This window comes from Rhagoletis pomonella, unplaced genomic scaffold (assembly GCF_013731165.1).
Source record: "Rhagoletis pomonella isolate Grant_MI unplaced genomic scaffold, Rhpom_1.0 Rhpom_scaffold_00010, whole genome shotgun sequence".
Classification (NCBI taxonomy): Eukaryota; Metazoa; Arthropoda; class Insecta; order Diptera; family Tephritidae; genus Rhagoletis; species Rhagoletis pomonella.
Window position 1 is genome coordinate 30,319,259 of NW_023458564.1, and position 13,563 is coordinate 30,332,821.

The 13,563-nt window shown below is 34.8% G+C and overlaps 1 protein-coding gene across 1 annotated transcript; it reads right to left on the reverse strand.

Moving 5' to 3' along the window:
* Positions 1–9,854: 9,854 nt before the first annotated feature.
* Positions 9,855–11,628, reverse strand: LOC118746580 (ecdysone-induced protein 74EF-like). Its single transcript, XM_036480423.1, has 4 exons — positions 10,917–11,628; positions 10,594–10,782; positions 10,008–10,485; positions 9,855–9,904 (listed from the first exon to the last, which is right to left on the reverse strand). Exons 1-4 carry the CDS (start codon positions 11,001–11,003, stop codon positions 9,855–9,857), a joined length of 804 nt encoding a protein of 267 aa, XP_036336316.1. The 5' UTR covers positions 11,004–11,628.
* Between the last annotated feature and the right edge of the window lie 1,935 nt (positions 11,629–13,563).

Below are 13,563 nucleotides of genomic sequence, written 5' to 3' on the forward strand. Positions count from 1 at the left end.
ATTTTTCTAATGTCTGGTGCGTTTTGGCTGTCTCATTTGTTCTTGCAACGTTTACTTACCTCTCCGCTTTGGTTTGTCTACGCATCCGAATTGAGTTGTGAGTGACAGTTGTGCGACTAATAGTAACCGCCGACACTGCCACCGTCGTCGTCGTCGTCATCATCGTCGCTAAAGCTATTGCCGCCATTGCTGTTTGGTAACCGAAGCAAGCATCGGCACCAACACCTACTACATACGTGTATAAAATCTGACGCTGTTTGCAACATCGCGGTAGTGGGATCTTTTGCGTCGCGCCACCGACTTAAGCTCTTTGTTTGTAAATTCCTACCACTTCCACCCCTTAAACATTTTGTCGCATTGCATTGTGAGAAGCGTCTGCGAGTAGTCGATGCAAGGCGCAATGTGGTGGTTGAGACCTCTTTAGGCTTCTTTCGAAGCGATATGTAGGCATTAGTACTTATTTAAGTATATACTTCTGCAAATTCATAGCTGTACAGTGTACACGTGCATACATACATATAAACGTAAGAATACTTATATTAGTTTGGCAATTGGAAATGGTGTGGCAGAAAAATCTCAATGGCAATGTTTGCACCCAGACAGAGTTTCATGAACTTGGGTTACATACAGTTTAACAAACTCTATTCCCTTTCAAGGTCATAATATGTATGTGTGATGAAAACGCAAACATACAATTTGGTAAGGGCCGATCACAGAAGAACTTTGAAAACTAAATAAAGTGTGTAAGTGGTAGGAGTGTTAAAAGACTACATCAAAATTTTATAGGAACTATAAATATTAATTATACTATATCTTAGTGTGTAGTTTTTTGCCTCCTTGGCATATGCAAAGCAACCAAAACCCGAATTTAGCAGCAAAAAACCAAACCGGGTTGTCTATGTAGCTTTAAAATAAACCTATGCGAGCAAATCTCACGAGTTGCTTTTTTTAGTATCACTTCCTTCAATCGCCATAAAAAACGCTAAAGCATTCTTCTTGCATTTATGCATTTCAATCTATTTAGTTAAAATTAAACGGTGCAAATGTTCTTGCCAAAACGAACGAATCTAGTGTAATAAAATTAGTGGGTCAGCAAATGAAAGAAAATTACATTACAAATTACATTGATTAAAATACGACTATGATTTGAAAAATTAAAATTAAATTTTTACAATTTTTACTGGCAAACTTGAAATTCATTATAAATTCTTATATACATGAACGAATGAATATATTTTTGCATAAGGTATACTGTTTAAAAATCTCTTTTAAATAATATGACTTTTAAGTTAAAGCGCGAGAGTTAACGAATTAGATGGTTGCGTATGATGCCACGGGGCGTATACGTTACATACGCAACTACGGGTATGTATACAGTATATTATGTATGTATGTATATTAGCACAAGTGGTTAATTTTACATAGATTTATACCCGAGCGCACATGTGCACAAGAGTGTTATAACTTTGTGCCCATAACGGTTGTTTTTAACAGCCAAAACGAATCGAGATAGATATAGACAAATGTATACATAAATGATTAGAATGAAAAGAGAAATCGATTAAGCGGTGACTGTCTGTCCGTCTGTGCACTCGATTACTCGAGTAAAAATTGAGATATCCTAATAACAACGCCTACCTCCCATATAACGGTAGTTTTCAGATATACGAAAACTTCGCTATTTTAGTAACTACTGAAGCTTATTTACTCAAAAGTGATATATACAATCATTTTTAGACGAACAATGAGAATATTATACATTTTTGGAAAATCGGCGTAGCCACGCCCACTTATGATTACATGTGTATATCTTGGTAACCGCTCCTTAAATTTCTACCAAACTTGGCACAGTTGTTGGCCTTGGTGCAGCATACTAAATGGCTGAAAATTTTTAAAATCAGACAATAACCACGCCCACATACCATATAACGGTAGTTTTGAGAAATGCGAAATATTCGATAAATCAGTAAATAATGAAGCAAGTTTATTCAAAATTTATGTTTGCAATAAATCTTTAGCAAAAAATACGTTTATGATAAAATTTTGGTACTTATGACCACATATGTGTAGCTCGGTAACCGTTAGATAAATTTGTGCTAAACTCGGAATGATTATTGTGCTTGCCACATGAAAGCAAAACGTTGAAAATTATTGAAATCGGACTAGAGCTACGCCCACTTTTCATATAACGGTAAACTTCAGAAATGCTTGAAACTTCGATATTTCGAAATTTAAGGACGCTTATTTAATCACAATTGATACTAACAACAATCCCTTGAAAAGAAGTAAGAATATTATGGATCTTGAAAAATGCGCGTGATACCGCCCACATCTTATATGTAAAAATGAATGTAAGTATATATATATATTAGGGCGATTTTTTGCGACTATCGCAAGAAATATCGATATTAGCGATTTGGTGTTCTGAAACTTTTTTTGTAGGAAATTGAAAGTCCTACAAGTTTGTCATTTATACTTTTTCTGTAGCTCTTGTTATTTTCGAGATAGGGGCAAAAAACGAGAATTTCATGAAAAAATTGGGTGAACCGTACTACCTCGCTGGTGGGAGTTAGGATGACACCGCAATGTACACTTTTGTAGAGCATTCAATTCCGAAGAAAACCCATCATTGACCAAGATTAAACCATAAAAAAATGCCTCTGAGCTGTAGACCTTTTAAGAAAAATAATCAAAGTTTACGTGTATTTTCTATGGAAAATCTTTGCGCGCCTTCGGCGCAATATGTTAATATTAAGGGTTCAAATTTTCAGGGAGCTTTTTTTGGTGTTTTCCACAAAATTTTGAGGTGTGTGTGTCGTGAAAAAAACAATAGTCGCAAAAAAATATCGCCACAATATGTATATGTAATAGACTCCTAAACCGTTCATCCGATTGTGACCAAATTTGAGTGAGTGGTTGAGGGTATAGTGAAGAATGTTTGTATGTTTATTTGGACCAGCTAGGTAGCGCTAGAGTCGAGATATTTTGAAAATGCGCATTTATGTGCAGATTTGGTTTAAATTCGGTACATGTATTACCCATATGACAATAAATATTTACACGAAAAATTTACTCTCTAGGTAGCTCAGGAGTCGAGATATTTTGGAAGACCGATTTGGTTTAAATTCGGTGTACATATTACCCATTAGACAAGAAATAAAAATGCAAAAGATTTACTTGCTAGGTGGAGCTATAGTCAAGAAATTTGAAAGATTCGTTTATATCACGTTTCCGCCACTGTAGTCGACAGGTACCAGCGATACGAGAAACCTACGCAGGGCTACAGGCTGCCATCTCATGTTATCACCTCCACAAAGAAAGTCTGATGCTGGCGGTGAAAGAGCACAACACGTTGCTATCGAAGCAGTTCCTCGTGTCACCGTAGAAATCACCCCAACAACGCCCTGCTTCGAAATGATCCGCCCCACAGACCAGGTGCACCCTGCACAACTCTGTTCTGGGTGGTGCCACTGACGACGATACATAGTGCCCGACATAACAATGAGATCATACGGATATTGATAAGTTTTGGCTATTTCTTTCACAAATTTTATTTAAACAAATTAAAAAAAAAACAACAAAGTCTCGTCAACGTTTTTTCAGAACCTATAGCCCACACAATTCTGGTATAATAACGTGGAAGTTTGAAGTGGCTGCAAAGTACCGTTGATTTTTTGTAATTTTTCTGTGGCCGGTGTTGTGCATTTTCTTCATATAAATAATTGTTGGAAGGAAATGAAGTTACGCTGCACAGTGGGACGTCCCCATATAAGCTGCGGCCAAAAGTAGAAACCGCACTAGAAATTCGCTGAAATTTCGTATATGCGCTGTTCGGCACTTAGGAATGAAGAAATGTGGAAAATAATAAAATTCAACGCGCTATCACGCCCACAACTCTTGTGGGCGGAAATAGTAAATGTTATCCGATTTTGATGAAATTCAGGGCATATGCTGGTTTTAACGAGAAAAGCTTGAATCTCAAAGATCGTCAAAATCGGTTTACATTATAGTCCAGTAATTCTAGAAAAACAGGCACAAATTAAAAAAAAAAATATTTTTGATGAAATTCGGTTTGCCCTGCTCGTCTAAGCCAAAATTTTCCAACTTGGCAGATAATAAAGAATTTCTTATTACGGCGCCCACCTCCTACACAACCTTTTTGCCTCCAAGTACTAAATTTTATGAATTTTGGAGAAAATGAACAGGCTCATTTATTTCATTTCTAAAGGAGTTCCTATTTCTTCATTTTAAAAATGACAAAACGAAAACATTTACAATACCTGCATACTAAATTATGTGCACGATATGTATTTACACTGAAACTTTCAATTTTACCTACATTTTATACAACAAAAGCTGAGCTTTACTAATCCTAAGCATAATTTAGCTCGCTTCCCAGGTCCTTTTTAAACATCCCTTTTTAAAGTAAGCACTCGAAAAATTTTACACTCACAAAATTATGTAGAATTTCAAGGTAAACTGTTTTATACATTTCAAAAGATTTATAAAAATTTTAAGCAATGTTTGACCCCAGATATATTCAAAAACTGCTCATTAATCAGATTGGTTTTTTATATATCCGCACAAGTGGAAAAATTAATTCAAAGTACTTGCGACAAAACCAAAATTGTTTCTTACAAATTTATTTTTTCGCATTGCTACTACTTTAAGCTCGTGTCATGATTGCAAATATGCATTTTTATCAAAAATTATTTTTGGTTTGAGTTAGCTGGATATTTTGCTATGGATCTGCGTAATTACTTTTTCAGAATTCGCTAATCCGTTTTAACTACTTTTGGCCGTAGTGCGCTGCCAGGAAAGAAACTCGTTTAAAAATTCTGAATAAAAAGTGTGAAATTTTTATAAAATTAAGTTGGTTTTCTAAAATTTTTGTACCAAAGTTTTATACATGAATTTATAAGGATTTTGTTCTAGAATGAACTATGTATATTTTGATAAAAAATTATTAAAATTTATTTGAAGAAATTAAAATAAAGAGCCAAAACTTATCAATACAGCGTGACCGTAGCATTATGTCGCGCACCATATGCTGGAAATTATTTTAAATAACTAATGTAAAATATTTACTTAGCCGTTTCGCTGTCATCAAAACCACCGTTATAACACCGTTCAAGGAAATTCAGCTTCAGGTTACGCATATGTAAAAGTCCGCTACATATGTAGATATTCCGAATTTTCTTGATCAGATCATTCTCCCAGCAGATAATTGTGTTAAATATCACTCATACGTCCCGTATCACCATCTGATATATTTTTACAAGCTACGTATTTTAACTTTATATTTACACTTTTCAAAATGTTCACGAGATACTACACACGAGAAATTACACACGCCACTTCGCTTTAATAGGCACGCTTTTTTCTTCTGAAGTTTCCCATTCTAATTTTATTATAATAAATAACCTTTTCTCTTAAGCAATCCAAAAAATCGTCTCTTTATTATTTATTAACTTGAATAGACACAGTGGCTTTAACACAAGAAAGAGCTTAGATTGGTTATTTAATGCTAAATAAATTAAAAAAGTATATGATTATGCAATTTCTACACAGCATAGAAGAAGAGGTGGCAGTCATTTCTGCAAAACTAACTAAAAAATATATATTTTTTGGATCATGACACCCGGAAGGACTGTTTCAGGATTTTCGGGACTATATCAATTTTTTTTTTTGTTTTCCTGGATTGTGTTGGCACATTTCGGGATTTTCGGCACTGCTTTGGGATTTTAGGTATTTTCGGGATTCGCGGGACAATTTCGGTATTTTCGAGCCTACTTCAGGATTTTTGCGACAATTTCAGGATTTTCGGACTATTTCGGCGATAAATTCGCTGTTGTAAGTTGTTGTGAGTTGTGGTGAGGTAAGTTGAGTTGAGATGAAGTGAGTTTAGGCGATTTAAGGCGAATTGAGGTGAGCTGAGTTGGGTTGCACTGAGTTCCGGTGCGTTGAAGGGAGGAAAGTCGAAGCGGGTTGAGGTAAATTAAGTTTGGATTAGCTCAAGTGAGGTGAGTTGGGTTGAGGTGAATTGAGGTAAGTAAAGCTGGCTTGAGTTTGGTTGAGGTGAGTTGAGTAAGGTCAGGAGAGTGTGAGGTAAGTTGTTAATTGCTTTTCCTAAATCAAAAATTTTTTAGTTTTTAGTATTGGGGTTTTTTTTTCAAAGTGCCCAAGTATTTTAAAACAGCGAAGTTCGCGTCTGCTAAAAAATTTTTTTTTTTTTTTACTTAAGCATTTAGCAACTCCTAAATATTCAAGTTGTTTACTTGAGTATTTATAGTAGATATCTTCACATACGAAGCATTCGGGTATTTAGTATAAAAACTGGTACTTAAAATAAATTTACATAAGTACAATCACTGTTTGTAGGCCGATTAGACTTATGGTATATGTATTACTTATATAATAAGAAATATTTGTACAAAATATTTACTGAATAGGTGGTATTTATGTTACGAATTGGTTAGAATTTGGCAGTTATGTAGTGAGGTTATCACATTATTATTCACGCTGAATTTGTAATAGGCGATACAAAATTTTTAATTTTAACAATTTTGTTGGCAAACATATCGCTCACTTTAATCTTTTTCACAAAATTTTCTGTTTGATTAAAAAAGAATTTCCCACACGATGTCTTCTTCTTCTTATTTGTCGCTGATGTCAGCATCAGTCAGTATTTTTTATTTCTAAACCTCAGCAGATTTTAATGCCAAATGTGCGCAATCACTTTTTCACTTCTGATGCTTTGTATTTTGCCATTTTGGAATGCACCCCTTTTTTAATTTGTCGTTTTGAATACTTCAGTTTTCTTTTTTGGTTGTTGGTGCTTCCGACGGGTAAGGAGTATGCTATATTTTCGGACAAATTCCCGCCATCATCTGATTTCTTACGATAAAGTGACAATTTGTTCTGGAAAAGTATATGAATACAATTTTCTTACATTTATTCACGTATTGCATTTCATGTCCTCATCACTGAAGTTACCAAGTAAGTAACTTTATTGCATTGCAGACATAAATCAATCAGAAAAGTTGGTAGAGGGTTATACAGGACGTATGAGCAATATTTAACCCAAATTCTTTTCGTGAATAAAAGACCAAAATTACCTTATCTAGAAAATCAGCTAAATGTGTATTGATTGTATTCAATCATTTTCTGATATTTTCTTATTTCTTTCGAGAATCTATTCGACTTTCTCTGCTGTTCTGTTTTATGCCCATACATTAGTACTACAGTAATTTTTAACGCCGTTACGTGCTCTAAACAAAACAAAGAATACTACATACTTCATTTGCACAGTATATACAAAATTGCAGCAAATCCAACCACACTGTTCGTCATCATCTCCAAACTAACAAAGAATTTTGGACGTTTTTATCCTCAGTGGAAATTTGATTATGGACACAAGTGCCAAATAATTATAATACATATATTTATTTGTCATGTTGCTCAGCAGGGGCGAACAAAACTGGGTGTTAATTGAGAAAATTAAAGCCAGCGCTACTCTAAGATCAACCCCAACCAGATTAGATTTTAGCAGCTGTTGTTCATACCTGCCAGCTTTGGTTGTTGTTTTTTTTTTTTGTGAGTACATCACTCTTTATATTCATATTCGCATTGGATACACCACCATTTCCAACGCTTATACATTTAATTAATTAATACAGTATCCTTTTCAGTATGCGATGACACTAGGCACGTAGATTCTTAAACCATGATGCACTACCCTGTTACTAATAAGCGCTACTTTTGAAAATATCTCTAAAATTTAATAAATAGTTTCTAAAAGACGAATGGACTGCTCAGTTATATCTAATCTAGCCTTCATTTCAAAATCACAAATTTTGATATATTCGTACCGAGAACTTATTATAGTATCTCTATTCTTTAAAACATTTCATGATTTTCAGAATATATCATTTATCTTTCCCAGAAGAAGGCTTTCTTAAATAAGGCAGTTCTAAAAGACTTTTCCAAGAAGGGCTGAATTATTTTTATGAATTAAAGAAGCAGATTTCGAAGAAGCCTTTCTACGGGTAGCGAAAGCTGAAGGCGTTCAATTTGTGCCACTCCATTAAAAAAAAAAAGGAGGAAGGAATGCCTCTTAGGAAGGCCTTTTGAAAGGGCTTTCAGCTCCTGAAATTATTTACTGAATTAACTCTTCCGCTGTTAACGAAGTCGAAGTGAAACCAACGGTTCCATAAAGGGCAGTTTTCGTTATAGATAAGCTTAAAAAAAAATAATCTTTGCCTTCACGAGCAAGCCTTATGGTCTGATTATGGCAACTTAACGTAACTTACGGCTCTCTCTTAAAAATTCTGTTAAATGGGTGTTGCTTATTATTGAACAGCCGAAACTTAACGTAACTTAATGCCACATTGAAATCTGTTTCATTTTGATTCTCTAAGTTCTACGTTCCGTTAAGTTAAGTTGAGTTGCCATAATCAGGCTTTTACTTTGCTTGGCGATTTTTATATGCATAAATTTCAAGCATATCCCTCAAACTGGCAGAACTCTAAAATTGGAAAACAAGTGGTGAAATATGTTTTTGTTTAGTTACCCAAAGCCTCGGAAATAAGAATCTGCTAATTTCAAGTTAATTAAACTTTGAGCTTCCGTTGCCGCCGGTTAAAGTGTAAATAAAAACGGAGTGTTTGATATTTTTGGCTTTGATTTTCATTAAAAGACATATATATCAATAGGGATTGACGAAAGCATTATTAAATTTTAGGGTGATATTCGAGAAAACAGGTCTTTGCACCTCAATAGCGTAAAAACTTTGCACTAAACCCTGTTTTGAATCCTTTGCATAATTTTCCACAATTCACACCAAGATCCATCAGGATCATATCTGAATCATTGGTGCTCATCTTCGATGAAAAACTCACTGATATATTTGTCTATATCTATTAAATCCATTAGTTGAAGCTATTGTACCCCAGTAGAATCAGAGAATCAAAGCTTTTTTGTTCTTAAACCATATTAGATTCTATGAAATATAATAAAAAACAATAATGTGCATTATTAGAAATTGAAAACAATGGCGAGAAAGACAAAAGTAGAAAATGGTTCACTTCTGAACCACGATTGGTTTTCTTTTCATAGTAGCAGAGAATACACAGCGAAAACATACACTTTTTCGCATTTACTAAAAAATTTTGGGATCGAATCTATTGAATATAACTTTGGTTATTTGGCCTTTATAATTTAACTTTCACTGGAATCCATTTCTGAAGCTAAATGACTATACTTTGATAGTAAAGTGAGAATAAATCCAATTTTAAACAGCAAATGACAAAGGAACGGTAAATCATGTGTAAATTAAATTTTTATACAAAACAATCCAATGGTTTTTGGGCCAAAGCAAATATTGGTTTTTGGAATTAATTCCCTGTGTTTGAATAAATTTGTTAAACAGGACTAATGTATGCATTTAAAAAATAATTCTTGCAGATTATTTAAAATAAACTTCCTGAGAGAAGTCTTCGCCCCAGAGAAGTTCGTTATGGAGCAGCCCGAGAGGATTAAGACACGGAACAAGTATCAGTGACTTGGTTATTAAACTATTCCATGATTAGTTTTCGGACGTTGGTTTTGTCGTTGTGTTATTAGAATATATTGACACTAAAATGCTCTGCCGATAACGATAGGAAAAAGAATTTCTATGCGCGCATGCGGGAATGGTTCACTACACTTGCTATTGGACTGCTGCATATGAAACTTCGGTTTTTTTTATAGAAAAAATGTCGGTTGTTAAATTTTAATTCAAGGGGTTGGTATCATGTCACGGTTCTCTTAAGGGGAATCGGTAGAAAAAGACTAATAAGGTCACTTCAATCTTTTCACTTGAAATAAACGTTATTAGCTTCAGTGATAGGCCTTTTAAGCTCGCCTATCCGCAAAGATACAAAATTAAACCATGAAAATGTTCAAAATAAACAGCTATTTATGTACGTATGTCTCTTAAATCAATAAAATTATTATTACGTACTTACCACTGAAATCTGGCGTCTTCACTGTCGCACTGTTGCTATTATCAGTGCTGAGTATACTTTTGGCGAGTAACTTTTCGGCGAGTAGCGGGTTGGAGGCGATTAAAAAGCGTCGCGCATTTGCTTCATGCGCATGCACAAGTGCCACACTATCATTGCTGCTGCTGCTGCTTATATAGGAATTAGTGGTGGCTCTTAACGCTTCCTCTCGCACAATATTTAAACTTGCTGTTCGCTTTTGACTTTGGTTTATTGGTTTCGCAGTAAGCGATTCGCAGTGTGCGGTTAGCCCTAGTAAAGTAGACTCGGCAGCGCCTTCTATCGTTATGCCAACGTCTCCACCACCTGCTGATCCATTGGTATTCGCACACGCTGGACTAAGTACGCCGGTAGCAACGACAGCGGTAGCCTCCAATGGCACGAAGCTGTCGCTAGCTGCTATGCCCACCACTTGTTCGCCGATATTGTTATTGTTCTCCTCCTTAAGAATATTTGCAAAGAGATGAAGAAAAGGTAAAACAAAAGGGGGATTGGGGAAAATGGTACTTTTAGCTGATTTCAAATTCGATTGACTAAAATTGCTATTTACTTTAACCTCAACTGTTGCCAAATCCGATAGCAAACTTTCGATCTCGAAATTGCTTTCAGACAATTGTCGAAATAGTTCATCGGACGATTCATTGCAAAGCGGTTCCAAGGAGTTTAGCTCCGTATTTGGTTCATCCAATTGCGAAGTTTCGTTTACATTTTCATTGTTGTTGTCGGTGGCGGCTTCCTCCTTGAACAGTGGAAGCGGAAACAAATAAAAATAAAATTATCAACAATTATGAGCTATGTTACCGACATCCGAAATGAGCACAAATGCATTGCCAGCTTTTAGGCTACTATACACTTAAATACATGTGTACTTACTTGCAAGCACGGCGCGATATCTAAGCCACCAACCATACGACCATCATTATCCGGACACCAAAGCAGCGCGTCATCAATAAATGGCATCGCCGATAAGGCAGAGCCACTGCACACTTCCGCCAGTGCCAGCGTGTGTTTGTGTGGCACTCGTGTGAATGTAGGCAAGCGCTGTCGGCAAGGCAGTTCGCTTTGTGTATTTACCGATTCGATGCAAACGGCAGGGCAGTGCTGGTGTATGTCTCGAATAAACGATATTACTGCTTTACGATATTAGACCGTTGATTTTAAATTCGCACGTATTATTATTTTCTTTTGTTTACTAATAAAGCACTTATTTTTGTTCATAAATATTATTATTTTTTATTTGTTGTGTAGAATTTGGAGGCACTTTACTTACGACGGAATTTTTTTTATAATTTATCAGGCTAATTTCTAGGTTATTTCCTTATTATACGATTTTTTTTCTTTGTACAAAAGTCCGTAATTTCGAATTGTATAATGTATAACTACTAATAAATTTTGGACGAATATAGTTTCCAATAAATTGTGTATAGTGTATATAATTGTAAAAATCGAAAATATCTCTAATATCACGGCATTGGAGTTTCTTTAAAACTGTTCTATTTCTTGTTTTAGATTTTATGTTTCGAATACTTATGAAATTTACCGAATGATTAAAATATTAGGTTTATCGAACAGTAATTGGTGTTTTTTTTTTAAGTGAGATAGTCTGAAATGAAATAAAAATATGTAGTTTGTAAGTTTAAGGTGTAAAATTTTAATTAAATTATTGACAATTTTAATAATTGATTACAATTTACTACTAATAAATAAAAGTTATTGAACACGGAAGTAACTAGTTGTATTCTTGTTTTCGTGCGAATCGAAAATTTGAAATATAATACATATGTACATACTAGGCATGTTTCGAATGTCATATTTTTCACATTCGCGATAGCGAATCCCAATGCAAATTTTCGGAATGCGAAAGTGCGATTGCGAATGTTAGGAATAACATTAAAAAAGCTATAATCAACTCAAGTCCAGCCGAAAGCCCTGGAAGCTAGTGCTCTAAAGTCTTATTAATTGTAATTTTAATTATAATTAATAAAAATAAAATAAACTTAAGCCATCGTTTTTATTGCTTAAAAATTTTGTAAATAATTAGAACATTGAACGAGTGCCTAACCTATACAGTGTTTTAATCTAGTAGTCAAAGTTCAAAAGGAGCATATTCAGTGTTGCCACTGCCTTAGCCCTTATAGTATCCATAAAAAATCGAAAATTGTATCCAAATGTATCCACCGAAAAGAGCGGACATTTTTACACAGTACATCTATGGAAAAGAAACTCGGGCCCCTTAACAAACTTATTAACATGTAGTCAGTATTTTTCCATACTTAGGGCCGGTTGCTCAAAGGCTGGTTGACACTAATCATCGGTTAACATCGTTATCGACGTTTTCGACTCCATGCATATAACACGGTGGCGGTAACGTCGATAACGATGTTTAACCAGGGATTATTGTCAACCAGGCTTTGAGCAACCGGCCCTTAGACTCGGATGTGGGAAACAAAGGCCCGTAGTTATAGTCAACATTAAGGGCCGGTTTCTCTATCTCCGGTTAACACTTATCCCCCGGTAAACATCGTTACCGACTTTATCGACTCCCTGTTATATGCATGGAGTTAGAACGTCGATAACAATGTTTAACCGGGGAGTTAGTGTTAACCAGAGATGGAGAAACCGGCCCTAAGTCGCTCTAAAATTAATTGCAGCTTTTCGACATAATTTTCAATGGGATACCTGTCAAAAAAGCTTCAACTAACTTTAGTGTAAAATTCTGTTTCTGAGAATGGAAAAATACTGACTAAAACTACGGGCCAAAGTTTCCGCATGTTCAATGTTTATTACTGCGATTAGATTCCCACAAATAGTACAGGCAAAAAATGTTTCCTGGTATATCAAAATAATACTAATTTAAACTAATTTTGACCTGTTACATTTAGTTCAGTAAATTGTTATTTCCTGCTGTTATGGTTACAATATTTTTCAATCAAACTGGTGGATTGGGAGCTATCTATGAAATTAAAAAAAATTCTCAAAAACTTGTATTCTCGCTTAACGACATATATGTAACTGAAAATTTACAAGTTATAAGTTATTTTTAGTACAGTCAAGTTATTGTTGAAAATTAGTCATCGGCATGGTTGTCAATTTCCTTTGAATGCTAAGAGAAGGGTTGCTCAGGATGTAAAAGTTTATTTTTTTCGCATTACAGTTAACTACTACAGGTCGGAAAACTTTTTAAAATTTGCAAACTACTTGGCGTTATTAAATGCACGTTTATGTAGCTAAAAAATTAATTTAAATGGTGATTTGAAATTTGATGAAATCAAAAACCTGCACTATGCGAGACCTCTCTTCACTAAAAAACGGCGACACGGATTTGGATGACATATGGCACTTTGATCGCTTATAACTGTGACTAATATTTTGGGTTTTTGGAGTTAAATTTTGGGCGTTTTTACGCTATGCGGGTTCACTAATTTATTATATTACTTGGCAACGTAGGTGAATTAATCTGCTCTATGAAGAAATCTTTTGAGTATAATACTTCCGTTTAGTGAAGATGTGGTTGATGATG

Excerpts from the sequence above, each read along its gene's own strand:
- LOC118746580 (XM_036480423.1), bottom strand. The coding sequence starts at position 11,003 with ATGCCATTTATTGATGACGCGCTGCTTTGGTGTCCGGATAATGATGGT. Across the intron at positions 10,486-10,593 it reads TGGCAACAGTTGAGGTTAAA|GAGGAGAACAATAACAATAT; the intron begins GTAAATAGCAAT and ends AATATTCTTAAG. Across the intron at positions 9,905-10,007 it reads GAAGACGCCAGATTTCAGTG|GCGAGCTTAAAAGGCCTATC; the intron begins GTAAGTACGTAA and ends CTTTGCGGATAG.